Source organism: Hyperolius riggenbachi, chromosome 11 (genome assembly GCF_040937935.1).
Source record: "Hyperolius riggenbachi isolate aHypRig1 chromosome 11, aHypRig1.pri, whole genome shotgun sequence".
Taxonomy (NCBI): Eukaryota; Metazoa; Chordata; class Amphibia; order Anura; family Hyperoliidae; genus Hyperolius; species Hyperolius riggenbachi.
Window position 1 is genome coordinate 203,072,211 of NC_090656.1, and position 21,155 is coordinate 203,093,365.

The 21,155-nt window shown below is 43.4% G+C and overlaps 1 protein-coding gene across 6 annotated transcripts in view; it reads left to right on the forward strand.

Annotated features, from left to right (window-relative positions):
• PDE3B (phosphodiesterase 3B) overlaps positions 1–21,155 on the forward strand; it is a 205,530-nt gene that overhangs the window by 60,237 nt on the left and 124,138 nt on the right. Inside the window, exon 1 of one of the 6 annotated variants that reach the window (XM_068261131.1) lies at positions 17,321–17,344. The exons of the other annotated variants lie outside the window; for them this stretch is intronic. Coding sequence (XP_068117232.1) covers positions 17,336–17,344 — 9 coding nt within the window. The 5' untranslated portion in view covers positions 17,321–17,335. Of the gene's footprint in view, positions 1–17,320; positions 17,345–21,155 lie in introns of those variants that run through there. 6 annotated transcript variants of the gene reach the window in all.

Below are 21,155 nucleotides of genomic sequence, written 5' to 3' on the forward strand. Positions count from 1 at the left end.
CTACACTTATGCCCGGCTCGCCTTAGAAATTCACCGAATGAGGAACACCATTGCTATAAGGGAGGCTGTACACAAATTATTTATCTGCATGGATGTGCAGAGCTCCATAAACTGGACAACATTACACAACTAGCACTCAAACTGGTATAAAAAAGGAGGGTGTTAGCTTCAGTAAATTTGTGTAAAGATTATTCCCTATTGGACTTCTCCACGACGATGACGGACCCTCTTGGGGAAGACCTAACACTAGTCTAACATTAAAAACATAATTTTTCCTTGTGCTGCTGATCATAAATGGTATACACATTTCATCAAGCAGGCAGACAAATGACAGCGCTCAAGGCTGCACCTGAAATTAAAACCCAACAGAGGCATGCAGAGCCCCTCTGGGGCTAAATACATGCCTTGAATGCAAAAAAGATTCAATGATGTACTAATTCTAATCTAAAAGATTTTGAATACAAATTGAAGCAATGAATGCAGCTAGCCACAGGTATACTTACGTTCATTTTGTACAGCGGGAGGCATGGCAGCGCTTTCATGCAGAGGCTGTACCCAAATTATTTATCTGCATAGATGTGCAGAGCTCCAGAAACTGGACAACATTACACAACTAACACTCAAACTGGTTTAACAAAGGAGAATGTTAGCTTCAGTAATGTTTGATGCCGGTTCAGAATTAGTAGTGCACTCCAACCGTGGACTGTTCATTAGATGCCTACTGTTGCCATTGTTTGGTTTTAAAGATAACCTGAGGTGTGTTTAAAGAATGTTATCTGCCTATACAGCACAGCCTCTGTTGCTATCCCAACCCCCACTAAGGTCCCCCTGCACTCTGCAATCCCTCATAAATCACAGCCGTGCTGTGAGGCTGTGTTTACATCTGTAGTGTCAGTCTCAGCTGCTCCCCCGCCTCTTGCATAGCTCTAGTCCCTGCCCCCGTCCCTTCCCTCCAATCAGCAGGGAGGGAAGGGATGCAGGCGGGGACTGGAGTTCTGCAGGAAGCGGGGAGAGCAGCAGACTGACACTATAGAGATAAACACAGCCAGCTCTGACAAGCTGTTTGTCAGCAGCGTGGCTGTGATTTATGAGGGATTGCAGAGTGCAGGGGGACCTTAGTGGGGTTTAGGATAGCAACAGAGGCTGGGCTGTATAGGCAGATCCAGCCTCCGTATGCAGATAATATTCTTCAAACCCACCTCGGGTTCTCTTTAATGGGGTTAATGTTTTTATTAATCTGTGTGTTTTCTGATGTTAGTGTGGCCAATAAATGATCAATAAATATTTGCATTTTATTTGCCCTGGATCCCTTATAGCAATTGTGTTCCTCCTATGCAAAGTATTGCAATTCGGCAATTTAAAAAAAAATGGCCTCCATTCTCGCTCCCACTCCCTGAGTCCTCACTCCCGCTGACGTCGCTGGGAGCTTCCTGCGCAGGAAGCTTACAAAGATATCAGCGAGAGCGAGGACGCACGCGGCCAGGGCCCCGCAGTGGCTTCAGACATTAAAGTTGCAAAAACCAGAAGCGAGCCACACCAGGGGTTTGTTTTGTCCTGGCGCGGGCACAGGACGTCTGGGGGGGGGGGGGGGGGATGGTAAAAGCCCCAGTTAAGTTAAACTCCCTCTTTTTTTGTCTACAGTACTCCTTTAAAGCTGTAAGTAGTCACACAGTAGTGCATCAGTATGGCCAGGCTGACATCCAATAGACTGTTATCACAATGTAGTTATTAGATTCTGCATTTCTTGTCAGAAAAGTCATGCAGACATTATTATTATTTTTATAGCGCTGACATCTTCCGCAGTGCTGTACAGAGTATATTGTCTTGTCACTTAACTGTCCCTCAGAGGAGCTCACACTCTAACCCCTACCTTAGTCATATGTTTACATATGTATCATGTAGTATATGTATCGCCTAGGGCCAATTTAGGGGGAAGCCAATTAACTTATGTACACACTAAGAGAGGTTTGGCGCTTCACAGTGTAAAAAAGACTGAACAGGTTTTTCCCCAAAAAGCATAAATACATATATATGCTTCACTGTTGATGCTTCACTCTTTATAAAACTGAACAAATGCCCACTAAAAACATATGACAGGAAACGCATATGCTTCACTGATATTACTTCACTCTTGCTAGTCTCAGGAAAACGATTTTTTGCCTAAAGACAACCCTTTTAAATACACAGAAGTTCTCCCGCTGTATTAGGCCCCATTCACACTAGAGCGTTTTGCCAGCGATTTCGGTAAAGCGCTAGCGCTTTTTAATGCGCTAGTGCCATAATACCCTATGGGCCCGTTTTTTACTTGTGCGATTTACGTTAATAGCCGGCGATTAACGCAAATCGCCAAACATTTAGCCTGCACCATTTTCAGGTGATTTCCCGGTTATCACGTTTCAGTGCTATAGAAGCGCTAAACGCGATCGCGGAAAAATCGCTGCAGTGTCCAGTGATTTTTCCGCATTAAATCATGGAAAAATCACTCCCGGTTTGCGCTTTTAAGTGTGAATGGGCCCTTAAGGAGATTGTGGAGGTTGTGAATGCCAGAGAGGTGAGGGACGACCCGCATAACGGTCCCAAGGCCACTTATAGACCCTGGAGGGTCTTTTTATCTGGTGAAGGTGTGGTGGAGGTCCCTGAGACTAGCAAGAGTGAAGCAATATTAGTGAAGCACATGCGTGCCTGTTATGTTTTTAGTGGATGTTTGTTTAGTTTTATTAAGAGTGAAGCATATATACTGTATGTATGATTGATTTTTGGGAAAAACATGTGAATTACCGTATTTTGCGGAATATAAGACGCTCCGGCATATAAGACGCACCTAGATTTAGAAGGCAAAAATCAGGAAAAAAAAAAAAAACTAAACCTAGGTGCGTCTATGTTGCAGGGGTGTCTTATGGACCTTTAAACCCCCCAAAACTGTCTCTATCTAAGCTGAACTGCTCATCTACACTAAATCCTGCTACACTACACTTCACTTACCCCTGCTGCCCCCACCAACTACACTACACTACACTACACTACACGAACTAACCCCTGCAGCCAACCCAAACTACACTACACTTCACTAAGTAACCCCTGTAGAAACCCAAACTACACTACACTACTACACTACACTTCACTAACTAACCCCTGCAGCCAACCCAAACTACACTAACTAAATCCTGCACCCAACACAAACTACACTACACTTTTCCCCTGCAGCATCTCACCTGATCCTGCTGCCGCGATCCTGTCCTCCTCCGCCTGACTGCCGACTTCCAAGGGTCATCTGAGGGTCCCAACTGTGGTCATCTGAGGGTCCCAGCCATCCCATCCAGAATCCCGGCTCTTCAGTGTCCCAGTCGCCAGATCGTCTTCACTGCAGACAGCAGCCATGCGGTAATCACGCGCTGCTGCCTCGCCGACATCCTCCATGGTAACGGCGTCCTCTTCCTAGTTACGGTGCCCCCTTCTGTGTGACGAGCAGCGCATGTGCGCCTGACGTCATGCGTGACCCCGGCGCACGTGCGCCTGAAGTCATGCGTGACCCGGCGCACATGCGCCGCTCGTCACACAGAAGGGAGCACCGTAACTAGGAAGAGGACGCCGTTACCATGGAGGATGTCGGCGAGGCAGCAGCGCGTGATTACCGCATGGCTGCTGTCTGCAGTGAAGACGATCTGGCGACTGGGACACTGAAGAGCCGGGATTCTGGATAGGATGGCTGGGACCCTCAGATGACCACAGCTGGGACCCTCGGATGACCCTTGGATGGCGGCAGTCAGACGGAGGAGGACAGGATCGCAGCTGCAGGAACCGGTAAGTATGTTTTGGGGCCCAAATACCGTACCTTTAGAATATAAGACGCACCCACTTTTTCCCCCTAGTTTTGGGGAAGAAAAAGTGCGTCTTATATTCCGAAAAATACGGTAACTTATGTGAATGTTTTTAGGATGTGGGAAGAAAACCCATGCTGACATTGGGAGAACATGCAAACTCTGTGCAGATAGTGCCCTGTCTGGGAGTTGAAGCGGGGATCCAGCGCTGCTAGGCGAGAGCGCTAACCACTACATTGCCGTGCTGCCATACATGTACTATGCTAGGCTCTCTGACACTAAACAGCTTGCATTGCCGCTGAAGGAGCAGGTCAGAAATTCCCTCTCCTCTTTTCCATTGCAGGGCAAAAGAATGCAGTTTGCAGCTGTATTTAGTGAGGCCTGCAGCCCACTCTTCTCTATGCGTTTTGCTCCTTTAACATTAGATTCGTTTGCATTATGGCGCTGTCAGTGGCTACACAAAACAAGTACAGGCCAGATCTCTAGAGGGGAAGTTTCTGAAATAGCACAGCAATAAACCAGAGGAGTTGCAGTAAAACAAGGCAGTTCTCTCCGCTCCAGCAGCCGGGACACCTTGTTCAGATCTGGAAGTGGCACTTATGTGCGCAGCCCCTCCGGCAACACAGCATGCGGGTCAGCGGCCTGAGAGTGTCGGATCCCTGTCTCAGTGCACCGGCCTGCCAACTACACCGGTCACTGTGTGCCAACACCCAGCCGTGATGACTTATGGGTCAAAACGGGGGCTTTACCACTGTACTGAGACCACCTATTAATTCCCACTTACATTCTAATGTCCTCACCACAGTCACACACTATTATTATACATTTAGATAGCTCTGACATATTCCACAGCGCTGTACAGAGATCACTGATCCATCAGTCTCTGCACCAAAGGAGATTACACTCTAATGTCCTTAACAATGTCTATTATTATTATTATTATTATTATACATTTATTTACTTCTCACATATTCCTCAGCACTGTACAGAAATCACTGATCCATTCTCATTAGTCTCTGCACCAAAGGAGCTTACACTTGTGTGTCCTCACCACAGTCACACTATTATACACTTATTTAGCTCGGACATATTCCATAGCACTATACAGAAATCGCTGACCACTCCCACCAACCTCTGCACCAGAAGTGCTTACACTCTAATGTCCTCACTGCAATCGCACACTTAGTGTTTTTACAAATTTATATACTGTAGCTCTGACATCCCACTGCACTGGAAAAACATCACTGATCCATCCCCATCAGTTTCTGCGGAGGAGCTCACACTCTAACATTCTCACCACTGTCGCACAGCTTTTTTTTTTTTTTTTTTGTTTTTTGCATCATTCTCTAATATTTGCAGTTTACAAACTACACTCTGTATTTTAAACTTAAACTATGAAACAGAGCAGAGCTAATGACCCTTTGAACGTTCATTCCTGCAGTAAAACGGACAGGTTGAGATTAGTGCTTCAGAAAACCGCTTTGGTGCTTCATGTTGGTACAGCTTCGTATTGCAGGAAACCCTCCAAAGCTGTCCGCAGTGCTTTCGGTGAGTTGTCAGTCCAATTTCTGCTGATGTATGATTAGGATTGAGCGCTACACGAGTCTGTGAGACCATCAGTAGTCCTGGAGTGATTTGGAATCGTTGCTAAATATTTATGCAGCTTGCAGTAAAACGCTGTAATGCTGACGTAAACCATGTCGGAATATAAAAACAGACTGGAGAAAAACAATACTGAAGAGGCAAAAATCATTGACAGAAAAAAATAAGCTGTAGCTTTAGATACTATGATTGGTTTTATTGTTTTTGTTCTCAATCTTTTGCATTTTTACTTAAAAATCTTTTAATTAATATCTTCCTAAAACTATGTAAAACCGTTAGATGTTTGTTGTTTAAAACATCCGATGATTGACAGATTGATATATCGGACGGCAGTCCGTATTGTAAATGTAACCAAACAGTAATCAGCGACAACAAGGGCCGACATAGAGTATTGTGGCCAATGCAACTGGCGGATCAATCCTGACGACTGTTGGACAGATATTGTGCAGTCGGCTAGGTGTGAACAGGATCGTTTTCACAACATTGTTCCAGCGCATGCGTATGTCATGTGCCACTTCTGCACGCGGTAATCGAACGACAGTCGTTTGGAATATCTGTGTGTGTGTGTATGGATAATGCCATTTAAACGACTTTTCATTTGAGCGATATTGATTGTTTGTGTGCGCCAACGTTTATGTAGTGTGTGTATGGACCTTATAATTGATCTGAACTCTTGCACAGGACAGAAGGAAAACAGAGAAATCCACCCTGTATGTATTTAAAGAGTTTAGCCTGTCTAATTCCCCCTTATCTGTCACTAATCACAATTTTTAATTTTGATAGCTCAGCTGTGTCAGCTGGCTGCCTCGGCAGAGCAGCTAATTTGTAAAAACAGGATGTTAACCCCTATGTCTGATTCCATTAAAGCAGGAAGTAGACACACTGCAGATTTATTGCAGGATTTGTATCTGCTTCAGCAAATAAATGTTTTTCTTCAAAGTTTATTATGCTGTTGCTCATCTTTTAGAGCAGAGAGGAAGTTTTGAGTCCAGTTCCCCTTCAAGTTGGGGATTTGTATCTGCAGAATATTTTTGCAATAATTATGTGTTGGTGTGTAACCAAATCCTGTGTAACCAAATTCTGAGACCGTCTTCGAGTGTCATCGCCAAAGAGATGGCCCTTAAACGTTTGGAAATGTTGGTGCTCACAGTAAACAGTCACCCAAAACTATCATGAGCTATCTTTGCAGCTGGTTGAAGTCTACCCTGTGTGCATGGCTTTAGGACCTGCTCACATATCTTCTTCACCTTGCTGGCAGGGTCATCGCCCACTTACAGCCATTATCACAGGTCATTCCTTGCCCAATCGCAGCCCAGCCACCAAGCAGCAAACCCATAAGGTCAACACTGCTAAAGTGGCTGCAGTTCCTTGCTAGGAATTCCTGACCGATGTCTGTGTGGCAAATCTTACAAATCAAATCAAACATAGCTTTATTGGCATGACCAAGGTTCATACAGACATTGCCAAAGCAGGGGGAAATGGGGGACATGGAAGGAGGTGGGGTACAGTGAGTAAAGCTCTGTACACAAGCTAGATTGCGGTCGTTGGGGGGAAAAAAGAGCAGTCCCCCACGGTGAATGATGAGCAAATGGTGTCTGCGCACATTTGAATTCTGCAATGGCACAACGGCAGCTCTCCAGTCGGGCCATTAGTGTGAAAATAAAGAACCATAAGTCCAAAATTCAGCGCACGTGAATACTTTGAATGGATTGATGGTTTATCGCTCAGTATGAATAACTACTATCGTTTATCGTGCAAGCCGATCCACCAGCCCTCTACATGGAATATAATCGCTGTATTTTAAAGCTGTTGGGACATTTTTTTTTACACCAGTATCGGGTGGCTCGCCTTTTCCGATGACCGCTGTCTACTTTATGTACAGAACGTTAAAAGCGTTCTGGCGTACTGGTAACGCACCGCAGCCAAAAATGGTCATCGCTGCGACTAACCGTGTATTGCAATACGTCCGTTTATGCTGAATACTCGCCACCAGATGGAGGAGAAGATTGATCCAGCCACACCTCCCTCGCGAGAAGCGCGCAACGATTCATCTTCCGGCCGATGGCAATGTTCTCCCCAGGCTCTCTTCGCCAGGTGCACCACCCGGCTAATTTTGGTGAGCACCCGGCTGTCATCGGCTCGGCTCGCCGCCTCCTATGCTGTAAGCAGAGTTGCATTGGCCCTGCATTCCCACCTTGTACCCCACCCGACTAATCTTTCATTCCACACGGCTGGAAAAAAGTTCTGGGGAGAACACTGCGGTGGGTATGTACGACCTCACACAATGGGTGCAAATGGGAAGTCAATCGATTGTGGTACTTTGAGCGGAGTTGTGTCTGGGATTTTAAATACACAATCCATTGTGATGGTCATTATCGCTGTGCAACACTAAACGACGTTCGCATGATCACACGCCTCTTTTCGTGCATTGCAAAATCATGGAAACGATCGCTTGTCACTCAAAGGATCGACGGTCATCAAAAAAATTGTTGGGAATGGAAAGTCGTCCAATATTTAGCCAGACAGCCTGTAAAGATTAATATGGCTTATTTTTTGGCCTGGCGACAGTTGTCCTCTGCGCCCCCCCCCCATTCGGTTTGCCCCCTCATGGGGCAGATATTTCGGGCACAAGGCTGACGCGGGGCCATGTGTTTGTCAGGGACTTGTGTGTAAATGGCCCAGCCCCCGCTCCAGTGTCACCAATATTCTCTCACTCAGAAACTCACTGGAACTTTTTTTTTTTTTTTTTGCACAAATGTTGTTGCTGGGAGACGTTTGACGTCAGTACGATCACGACAAGAAGCTTTGTGTGTTTATCTGCTTAGGGCGAACCCTGTGACGGGGGAAGAGGAGGGGGGGGGGGGGGGGGGGGGGGGAGAGAGTCAGCCGGCCTCATATTTCAGCCTTGTTCTCTCAATACGCACAAAACTTCTCTAATCTGCTGACAAACTTTTTTCTTTTTTCATTCCCCTTTTGTTTCCTTTACGGTGTTGCTATAATAGTGTTTTATTATTTTATCTTTAGCGGTTTGGTATATTTTCATTGCGTTTTTTCTGAGCTGGACTTGGGAAATTAAGCCGGGCCGTCACACGCCACAATCCATTCTCTCGATTCACCCAATCATTTGATAAATCCACCTCTGAGAAACGACGTGGAACATTGTGTTTTTTACAGATTTGATTCCAGACCTTTTTGTTTTTGATTTTCGTATTGTCTGTGTATAAAATGAGGTGGAGTGTGCAGGAAAAAAAGTCCTGATGTTTTTAGATGTACGACATGTAAAAGGGGTACCAGTTTGACTGGAATGGGCGATTTTATGTGGTGTGATATTTTTGTACAAAATGTCACTAGAAAGCACTCGTAACACTTTGCTCTATACAGATTAAAAAAAAACAAAAAAATTGTTTTAGTCGGACACCTTTTGTGTTCTGGAAGACATTTTGCTGCTACTATAAGCAACTTTCGTTTTTATTTTGCTGAGTTTGGACTCGGTAAAGTGCTGTGAAAAATGGCAATGTTGTATGAAAACTGAATAATAATACTTCGTTTTGAATTTTAGGGGTTGATTTCTACAATCCTGCTACCTAAAGCTAGGCACACACCATGCAATTTTGACTTCACATGAAGTGATGAGATCGATATTCAGATCTGATATACTATAGAAGAAAGCTAGCATACACACGTATGCGGTTTTTTATTTTTTTTATTCCGATTTAGATTTGAGATCATTTTATCGATCGAAAGCACATACACTTAGAACGATAGTATTTTGATGTTTTCCAGCATGTCTGATCTGCTTCCAATCAGGAAAGATCGGTTTTGAGTTAGAATCGGTTATTTGCAATTAAGTCTGTACATTTTTTTTTTTTTTATTTTTTTTTGTCCGATCCTTTTCTTGTTCGGAAATAGTCTGTGGAAAAATTAGCAAGGTGTGTAAATAACAGCATTAGTCTGTGGAGGGTAGTAAATCTTCCTTCAACTGTTGCTGACTAAATAAAAATTGTAAATTGTAATATTTGTAAAATGTTTCCCAGTTTAGGACCCTTTTTTGACTTGTATCTGCAGTTTTTTTTATTTTTTTTTTTAATCTAAAGTGGCCCTGCACTCTTTGTACAGGGCAGAAGGAAAAAAGAGAAACTGCAGAAACTCATGTTTTTAGAGAGTTTAGCCTGTCTAATTCCCCCTCATCTGTGACTAAGCGCAAGTGTAATTTGATCAGTCAGCTGGCTGCCTCGGCAGAGCAGCGAATTGGTAAGCACAGAATATGCTGTCTCTTATCTTTTAGAACAGAGAAAAAGTTCTGAGTTCAGGTCCACTTTAAAATGGGTGAAGAGTCATTATTGGGTATCTTGAACCAGAATCAGCATAAATGTTCTGACTTGTAGTACATTTTAGTTGTAATGAAAGATAGTTTGTGGTATACAGATAATACAGTAAGTCTCTGCTGTGAGAATAAAGCCCATTGCGTAGTTGTTTCACAACTGTGACATCCAGCTGAGCTATTAGGCAACCTGACATTCATACATAATTGTAATCTGGATTATAGTCCATTACAGAATACGGGTTCATTTGTTGACAGGTGTTGGCCTTTCACAATGACACAGGATTAGTTATAGATTATAGAGACAGATTTTAACAGTATCCTCATTCATGTTGGCAGTGACAGGCTTGGATGGGCAATAGAGGTCAGCTTCCAACTTCCCAGCCAGTTTATCTTTGCTTTGTTCTCAAAAGCAGATGCCATCTTGACGTTCCTTCTCATTTCAATCTGATTTTTGGATCAAACGTAATTTACCAATCGCAAGGGCACTGTTTGTAATGTGATAGTGGTAGAGCTGTTTTCCTACTTCTGTGAGTTGATTTTCACCAAAACCCAATGCAGTATAGGCTGCATCTTTCTTGTGTTTTGGGGGTTAAGGCAATGAGTGGGCAAGAAAATCTCCTAGCAAATGCAGTGCTATGCATTTTCGGTAATGTCTGTTCTGTCAGATTTCCACTATCTACTGTAAGTGATAGCAACACAGGAGAAAAGTAATGTATGGCTCATTTTTCTCTGGAAGAAACATACTTCTTATTTGTATGTGTTTTAAAAAAAATTTGTGACAGTTCCTCTTTAACATTAATCTTCTTCCAATGTGCACAGTGTGAATAGATAAAATTGTGAACACAATATTCACCTATACAGATTTAATATAGCTGAACTTTGGCTTTGATGGAATTCTTTGCGTATTAAAGAGACACTGAAGCGGAAAAAAAATATTATGATTTGTATGTGTAGTACATAAATAAAACATTAAGATCAGATACATCAGTCTAATTGTTTCCGGTACAGGAAGAGTTAAGAAACTCCAGTTGTTATCTCTATGCAAACAAGCCATTAAGCTCTACGACTTTCAAAGTCGTGGAGAGGGCTGTTATCTGACTTTTATTATTTCAACTGTTACTGGACTATTTACTTTTTCTCTGCCAGAGTAGAGGTCATTAGTTCACAGACTGCTCTGAAAGAATCATTTTGAATGCTGTGTGTTGTGTAATCTGCACATATTATAGAATGATGCAATGTTAGAAAAAACACTATATACCTGAAAATAAAAATATGAGAATATTTTCTTTGCTGCTAATCTTCTAGTAATTATTCATAGTACACATCCAATTCACTATATCATATATTTTTTTTGCTTCAGTGTCTCTTTAAGTTATTTGGATCATGTTAGAAAATCAATTATTATATTAAAAATAGATGCATTGGAGTCAGAGATATCATAAACTCAGGACACAGAGTAGGGACACCAAGAACCAAATATAGTGTAGTATGTACTGGTAGTTGAAATGAAGTATGATAGAGTAATAAGCTATACTCACAAAACAGGGTTGCCTCAAAGGCAACCACTGCATAGGCAGGTGGGGAGATTAGACCTGACCCGATTTAGGATTAAGAAATCGCTCTCCGTAGATTAGGAAAAAAAGGGCGTAACACCCCTTCACCAGGGGTAGACTTGATATAGCATAGCATGGATACAGAGGCGCCAAAAGGATAAACGTATCTAAAAAGTTTAAAACATGAGTAGGCAGTGGTGAACTTGCCTCCTCCAAGCAGACACAAAAATTGCCAATGTATTTGTCACCTTCAAGTTTATTTACATACTCCTGGGGACATGCAATGCGTTTCGCAGGTTTGATCCCGCTTCATCAGGCAATAATAGCATATAGCATATGTGGTCAGTAGAAGAGCTAGGCACAGATGTCTTTGGCTTTGATGGAATTCTTTGCATATTTGGCTTTGATGGAATTCTTTGCATATTAAGTTATTTCGATCATGTTAGAAGATAAATTATTATATTAAAATTAGATGCGTTGGAGTCAGAGATATCAACTCAGGAGTTTGAGTCAGAATTGCGAGATTTATGCATCCCCACAGGGCTGGTAAAACAAAAGCAATACAGCAGTGGCGAGAAATGTAAAATCTGTTGATGTGGGACACTGATGTGGAAAAATGAATCAGAGGCAGCTTCAGAGACCACAGAGAACCCAGAGGTGGTGTCGGTAACAAAACACTTTAATTAGGTATCTGCCACCTACACTGTGTTTTGTGGTCCAAACTGCTTTTTCAGCTGAGGTGAGAAAAGGGATTTGAGCTGCTAAATTTAGGACTTTGTATTTTAATTTTTTTCCCCAGTTTTTCCTGGTTTAGTTAAACTAAACAAGAAACAAAATGAGAATTTCTGATTTTCTTTTGATGAAATCTGGTGAATGTGTTTTTTTGTTTTGTTTTGTTTTGAAGCGACCCTTTAACCACTTCAGCACCACAGGGTTTTTTGCTTAAAAACCAGAGCAATTTTCACATTTCAGCGCTCCTCCCATTCATTCACCAATAACTTTATTGCTACTCATCAGATGTAAATGATCTATATCTTGTTTTTTTTTTGCCACATATTATGCTTTGTGAGGGTGATATTTGCTTTTAGTAATTATGTTATTATCTGTGCATTTTAAAGGGAAAATGAGAAAAAAAAGAAAAAATACACTATTTCTCCATTTCCATCCACTATAGTTTTCAAATAAACAATGTTACCATAGGTAAAACCCACACATTATATTTGCTAATTTGTCCTGGTTATCTCAACATTTAAATAATGTTCCTAGTACAATGTATGGTGATAATATATTAGTTTCTGGTTTGTGTTTTTTGTTTTCTCATTGTACTCTATCAGTAATTAAAAGCCCTTATCTTCATGATTAACAGTAATACACTCTCATGGCATACATATTTTAAAAGCTAAGTCCCTAGGGTAACTATGTATTCTCTTTTCAATGCTGTCACTTTTTTTTTTACAAGTATTTATTTAGGGGTATAGAGTACATGAAAATAACAGTTTTATTGATTTTCATTCAGTTTTCCGGTAAAAAAAAATCACATGACTTAGCCCTCAGTTGTCAAACAACACAAAATCTATTCTCTCACTTGTCACGTTTAAAATGATACCCTATATACATAATCAGATAGCTTATTGGGCATACAGCACACTGTTTACCACAAGTACGCCTATCTACTCCCCTGAGCTTCAGATGAAGTTTTGTGGGGAGTAGATAAGCGTAGCAAGGGATTCAAAGTGGTTAAAGCAGACCTTAACTCAGAATTTCCCCTCTGCTCTAAAAGATAAGGAACAGCATAAAGAAAAACATTTCTTGTACAAGTGATTAGTCACAGATGAGGGGGGAATAGACAGGCTAAACCAGGCATGGGCAAACTTGGCCCTCCAGCTGTTAAGGAACTACAAATCCCACAATGCATTTGCTTTTATGAGTCATGACTGTGGCTGTAAGACTCCTGCAATGCATTGTGGGACTTGTAAATCCATAATAGCTGGAGGGCCAAGTTTGCCCGTGCCTGGGCTAAACTCTCTAAATACATACCGGGTGCATTTCTCTGCATTTTTTTTCTGTTTATTACTTCATTTGCAATTTGATCAACCGTCTTTCTAAATTTGGCTAATAAAGTCTATTAAAAATAAAAAAGACAAATATCTTTTACTTGTGATTTATTAGAGTGGATGTGCAGAGATCGGTAGCGATATTTGTGTTTATAACAAACAGCCAGTCATGTGCAGAGACTATTTTTTTTCTTTCAGTAAAGTGCCCTTCGCCTGATTGGATGAATGTGGTGAGCACAGAGTTCACTGCAATTCTTGCTGGTAAATTACACCTTTTAGTGGGGTTTTTTCATTAATATTTTTAGGGGGTTTTCTGAACCATTTTAGACATTTCCCCCCAATTCCTGTCTCAACAGGAACCAGAACAGTATGTGAGTGAAAATCCTTACAGTGGGAAACCACATGGCAATAAAAATCTTACTGTGCTCCAAAGCTGCCCATACACTTAAAGATCTCCACCCAATGTTCCAAAATGATCGATTCCTTTCTGAAAAGATTTGATTCAGAAGGAAGTGATACATACCACACACTGCACATCAGTTTCCAATACATTCCAGCAGGGAGTCTATAGAAAATCGATGGAACTGCAGCGTTGCAATTTTCGATGCAGTGCAAAGCTATAAGCCATCGATTTGCCAATGCTCTTGCCCCGCCCCCGATTGTTTTACATTTTCCATCCAGTCTGATCCATATAGACGAAATATATAAAAAATCCAGCAAACTGACATTTTGGGCAATCGATTCCCAGCAGATGAATCGAATCTGCAAGAAATGTGCATAAGATAAAATCTGTGTACAGTTTAGTTTCAGAAACAGGAGTTACGTTTTGGTCTGTACAGGAAGTCTGTTGACATTGGTGAGTTTTCCCTAATTCTCTGGCCTTGGAACCTCCTAATATTTAGACCGTCTTGGCACTCTTGCCTTGCAGCACTGGGGTCCCGGGACACTTTGAGCAAGTCCCGCTGTACCACCTCTGGTACTGATCCCCCTTTGTACATCTTTCTGTCCTAGTCATTATTGTAATGTACTGATTTTGCTTACATGACATTTTTATTGCATTTGTCCCCTGACTGCCTTCTCTGCCAGTTTGTGACTTTCTAAAAGCGTTCTTTAAGGGCTCGTTTACATAAGCGGGAATCGCGCGATTCCCGCAAACCGCTAGCAGTTTTTAAAACCGCTAGTCCTATTATATTCTATGGCAGTGTTCTTACATGCCGAGATCGTGGGTGTTTTGAGATTAGGGATAATCGCAGATGCGTTACCTGTAGCGTTTTGGCGGCGATTCTGGAGCAATCGCGATAAGCATGTATAGAACCGCTAATGGCGATCACTCCCAAAACGCTACTTTGTCCAGTGATTTTTTTTCCCCCACGTTAAGCGTGAAAAAAATCACTCCCGCAAAACACTAGCGGTAATCACTAGTGATTTACGATTTTAGATGTGAACGGGGCCTGAAAGCTGCCTATTGACAATACTGTTCTTAGCAGACTATCTTATTCTCAATGAGATCACTCCGATTGAAAGAAAAGATTGTATTTAAATGAGCCACACCACTAAACAATCCAACGTGCGATCATATCGCCACCAGTTATGATTCTATCTATGAAAAAATCTGCCAAGAGGAACCGTTAATATGATTAAGATTTATTGGTCCCATCAGGTTCTCTGTTCTAAATAATCGATCTGATTGAAAATATAATTATTAAAAATTGTACTGTTGATAGGGCAACTTAACACATCTAATATTTAGGATAGAGGTGGCTGAGTACCCTAAAAGTGCCCACTAATGGTACAATCTTGATTGTACAATCTTACCAAATCTATGTAGTAGAAAACTGAGTGCATACTTTCAGTAGTCTCTCCTATTACATAGAAGTGGCAAGAATATGGAGGCTGCCATATCACTTTCAGTTAACTGGGTGTCCTGCTGATCTTCTGTCTCTAATATTTTTAGCCATGGACCCGGAACAAGCATGCAGCAGATTGGGCGTTTCTGACAAAAAATCTGACAAGATTAGTTGTATGCTTGTGTGTGTGATTCAGACACTACTGCAGCCAAATAGTTCAGCAGAACTGCCAGGCAATTAGTATTGTTTAAAGGAAATTATTATGGCAGCCTAGATATACCTCTCGTTTCAAGTTCCCTTCAGGATTTTATCGGTAATTGGAAGATGTGTGTATCTGGAAGCCTTGCAGTGTAGTAGGCGCCTGCTTTATTCTGATAGAACTCTCCTTTCTCCCACCACTGCTGTGGAACTACAAGTCTGTGCTGAGGAACTCCCCTCCCTGCGCAGCTCTTCTCTCCACACTCCTGCACTTCCCCTTTAAATGTCTTTTCTGCCGAGCTTTGGCGAAGGCCCCTGTTGGCGGCTGGCAGGCGTTTGCTTTGAATATTTCTATTTGACTATGAAAAAGATCGCGGCAGGTGCTGACGTCAATGCATTTTTCATACTTAATTAACCCTAACTTTTTTTGACTAATTTCATTTCTTTTGACTGAACTTCCTCTTTTTTTTTCTGTGAGAGTGCTGAGCGCAGGGAGGCCTTCCCGCCTGCGAGATGTGGATGTTTTTATGGGCTGAGAATACTTCTGCAGAGTGGAGCCAATTAATTGTGGCTAGAACACTAAATTTTGTGTGTGTCTCTGTCTGTGTGTGTGTGTCTGTCTGTCTGACTGTCTGTAGCTATAGGCCTCAGTGTCACTGTATAGACTGCTAACACCCCCTCTGACCTCCTGTCATATCTCATTCCCCTCTGTCCACCTACTGTAACCCAATCACTGCTATCCCTCTGCTATACCCCAGTCCCCTACTCCCTCTGACCTCCTGTCATACCTCATTCCCCCCCCCCCCGTTCACCTACTGTACTCCAATCTCTGCTATACCCCAGTCCCTTACCCCCTCTGACCTCCTGACATTCCCCATTCCCCTTTGTTCACCTACTCTACCATGATAACTGCTATCCCTCTGCTAAACCACCGCCCCCTCCCCACTCTGTCCACCTACTGTGCCCCAATCACTGCTATCCCTCTGCTAAACCCTGGTCCCCTACCCCCTCATCTCCTGACATACCCTATTCCCCTCTGTTCACCTACTCTACCCTGATCACTGCTATCCCTCTGCTATACCCGGATCCCCTACCACCTCTGACCTGTCCCTTTACTGTATTTCTCTCCCCTACTGTACCCCGATTACTGCTATCTGTCCATCTATTGTATCCCATTCCCCTTTGTCCCTGTACTGTATCCCAATCCCCCATCTCTCTTCTGTACCCGCCATCCACCTACTGTATTCCAGTCCTGTCTGTCCCTCTACTGTTCCCTGGCCATCCATGTCTCCTCTACTGTGTCACTATCTCCACAACTGTATCCCAGTCCCCTCAATCCTTTCTTCTCTTCTACTGTCCTCCACAGACTTCTAAAGAATGTGTGCACCATGTATGCAGAGCTAGTAACCATTTGGATGAGATGGTTTTAATAGTGCTCAAATTTAAAGGGAATTTGAAGCAAAACATTTCAGTTTTAATGCATGCCTAATGGGATCAGACAGGAAACCAGCAAATAATTAATAGGCAGGATGCACACCAGTCCGTGTGTCAGCAGCAGAGGGAAAGTGTTTGAGAAAGTTCATCCTATGTATCAGTGAATAGTGCTGCTGCACCCTAAAGTTTGCTGCCTGAATTACATGATTCAGGTTTGCATGATGGTAATTCAGGTAGCAAGCTCTAGGGGGCAGCAGTGCTGTACACTGATATAGGAGACAAGGTTCCTCACTCTCTCCTGATCTACTGCTGACATAGGGGACCAGAGAGCTGAGGGTGTGTAATCCCACCCCTTAATCATTATTCACTGCTCTGCTGGCTGGCCCCACCTCCTCTGTATGTGCTGCCATCATAAGAGAGCCTTGACAACTAGGTGCTCACCAGAATTAGCCGGGCGGAGCACCCGGCTAATAGGGCCTGGAGAGAACACTGCACAATCCCCAGCATGGCACTGGTAGGGATACTGCTGTATAGAGCTGAGATATGGAGCATATTGGGATAACTGAACACACAACTGATGTACAGTGCTGCCCATAATTATTTATACCCCTGGCAAATTTTGACTGAAAGTTACTTTTATTCATCCATCAAGTAATGTTTTGATGGGAAATGACATAGGTGTCTCCCAAAAGATAAGATGATGCACAAGATGCATTATTGTGAGAAAAAAAACATTTCTCAGCTTTGTTTGGTCACAATGTTTCCTTCATTTGGTGTAAAAAAGGAGAAACCTTCAACCCAAAGAAAACCATCCCCACTGTGAAACATGGTGGTGGGAACCTAATGCTTTGAGGGTGTTTTTCAGCCCATGGACCAGGGAACCTAATCACAGTAAACAGCAGCATGAAAAAAGCAATACATGAGGTTTCTCAATGACAACATCAGGCAATCTCCAGAGAATCTTGGCCTTGGGCACTAATGGACATTTCAGCATGACAATGACCCAAACCCCACAGCAAAAGTGGTGAAGAAATGGTAAGCGGACAACAACATTAACATTTTGGAGTGGCCCAGCCAGAGCCCTGACTTGAATCCAATTGAGTCTGTTGAGGGAGCTAAAGATCAGGGTGCGGGCAAGAAGAGCCTCCAACCTGAAAGATTGGGAGCTCATTGCTAAAGATAAATGAGCAAAAATGCCTGTGGAGACATGGAAAAAGCTGGTCTGCAATTATAGGAAGTGTTTGATTGCTGTAATAGCTAATAAAGGCTTTTCTATTGATTATTGAGAAGGGTATGAATAATTTTGGACTGGACACCTTTTGCTTAAATGTAAATAAAAGCTGAGAAATATTTTTTTCCCCCACAATAATGCATCTTCTAATATAATAATAATAATAATAATTCGAACATTTGTATAGCGTAGCGCTTTTCTCCTGTCGGACTCAAAGCGCTCAAGAGCTGCAGCCACTGGGACGCGCTCAAGAGGCCACCCTGCAGTGTTAGGGAGTCTTGCCTTGAACTCCTTACTGAATAGGTACTTTACCTAGCCAGGATTCGAACCCTGGTCTCCCATGTCAAAGGCGGTGCCCTTAACCAGTACACTATCCAGCCACTGCTGGACATAATCTTATCTTTTGGGAGACACCTATGTCCTTTCCCGTCAAAAAATGACTTGCTGATTGAATAAAAGTAACTTTCAGTCAAAATTTGCCAGGGGTATGAATAATTATGGGTAGCACTGTATATACTAAAGTATAGAGCTGTGAGATGGAGCAGTGTATGTAATCTATACCTCGCTTTGGCCGGTCGCTGACTGTGGTTTTGTTGTGGTTTGGCTGATGAGCGTAAAGCGATCTCTGTAATCTCTCTCTAAGATTCTTCATGTGTTGCGGCCTGACAGACGTGCCTATTGACGTCATTAGGAATAGAGCGGTGACCACAGAGCTGTGGATGTGCAGCGCTCTGCGAAGTGAAACTTGACAGATGGGAGACTTATCACCTCCCCCCTCCTCACACAACACCTTCTGCAAATCCCCCAGCAACCTAAAGGTGCAAAGCCTTGCAAACTAAGGCACACCTGCCCAATGCAGTGATTCTCGGTTACCATTCACTCCGCTGTCATCATGATCCTCTGGCTTTTCCATACCTACAACAAGCATGCAGCCAGTGCAGTTTGAACTTTGAACTCCTGATTCAGGTTTCCTTCAAACGTGTCTTTGTAAAGGTACAGCAGTATTCTCCCCAGAATTTTTTTCCAGCCGGGTGGCATGAAAAAGTAGCCGGGTGGGGAGTGATGACAGAATGCACGGCTGGTGCTTCTCTGCACAACTCTGCTTACAGCAGACAAGGTGAGCCGATGACAGCCGGGTGCTCACCAAAGCTAGCCGGGCGGAGCACCTGGGTAAAAGAGCCTGGGGAGAACACTGTACAGGTGTATTGCACAGTAGTTTTAATTGATTGGATGTAAAGCTTGGCACACACTTTAGATCACGATAGCCCAACAGGAATTGGAAGTCGTACAGACTTGGCTGTATAGGTTTTTCACTAGTTTGCAGGATGCCGACCCTGTGTTGGTTGGCGCCCTTGTCATGTATCCCTATGTAGTTTAGCCACCACATAAATGTGCCCCCAACTGAGGGCAAACCTTCCATTTCCAATGATTTTATTGACGTTTTGAAGAAAGAACAGCCTACTAACAAGGATAGGTGAGAAAATACATTAAAGAGGACCTGAGTTCAGAACTTCCGCTCTGCTCTAAAAGATAAGCAACAGCATTATAACCTTTACAGAAAAATTCTTATTTGTTACAGCTGATAAAAACCCTGCAGGAAATCTGCAGTGTTTCTACTAAGCAGACTTAGGGTTTACATCCCATGTTTACAAATTAGCTGCTCTACTGAGGCAGCCAGCTGACATAGCTGAGAAAGCAAATTACAACTTGTGCTTGGTCACAGGTGAGGGGGAATTAGACAGGCTAAACTCTCTAAATACATACAGGGTGCATTTCTCTGTCTGTTTTCCTGCTGTCCTGTGCAAGAGTTCAGGTCCACTTTAAATTCCGTTTAACAGGCTTTGGGTCACTATGTACTGTAGAACCTATAGCTCAGGACATCAATTATAATACACATAGTACCTATTAAACCCTGTATGTCTCTTAATGGCGCCTAGGAACGTGCCGGGACATGAGACCTAACCTTAGCTCCATAACGTACAAATGTTAACCCCTTGCTAATGAAAACTGAGATTCTGATGCCTAACCCTAGCCTTAACCCAGATATTACTTCCATTATCCTATCCCCAGCCTGCCTAACTGATACCGTTCCTTGACTTTGCTTTCCATTCGCCACTGACATCCAATCCACCACATCATCATGTTTCATTATCTCTGTAGACACCACTTCTTGCCGAATGTTTGTAGAGCGGCAAATCTCAGGGACTCTCTGTAATAGAGCACCACATGTCCATGACTCTCAGTACAGCACCACAGCTCCACCACAGCTCAGTGACTCTGTAGAGCACCACAGCTCCACCATAGCTCAGTGACTCTGTAGAGCACCACAGCTCCACCATAGCTCAGTGACTCTGTAGAGCACCACAGCTCCACCATAGCTCAGTGACTCTGTAGAGCACCACAGCTCCACCATAGCTCAGTGACTCTGTAGAGCACCACAGCTCCACCATAGCTCAGTGACTCTGTAGAGCACCACAGCTCCACCATAGCTCAGTGACTCTGTAGAGCACCACAGCTCCACCATAGCTCAGTGACTCTGTAGAGCACCACAGCTCCACCATAGCTCAGTGACTCTGTAGAGCACCACAGCTCAGTGACTCTCTGTAGAGCACCACAGCTCAGTGACTCTCTGTAGAGCACCGCAGCTCAGCGACTCTCTGTAGAGCACCGCAGCTCAGCGACTCTCTGTAGAGCACCGCAGCTCAGCGACTCTCTGTAGAGCACCGCAGCTCAGCGACTCTCTGTAGAGCACCGCAGCTCAGCGACTCTCTGTAGAGCACCGCAGCTCAGCGACTCTCTGTAGAGCACCGCAGCTCAGCGACTCTCTGTAGAGCACCGCAGCTCAGCGACTCTCTGTAGAGCACCGCAGCTCAGCGACTCTCTGTAGAGCACCGCAGCTCAGCGACTCTCTGTAGAGCACCGCAGCTCAGCGACTCTCTGTAGAGCACCGCAGCTCAGCGACTCTCTGTAGAGCACCGCAGCTCAGCGACTCTCTGTAGAGCACCGCAGCTCAGCGACTCTCTGTAGAGCACCGCAGCTCAGCGACTCTCTGTAGAGCACCGCAGCTCAGCGACTCTCTGTAGAGCACCGCAGC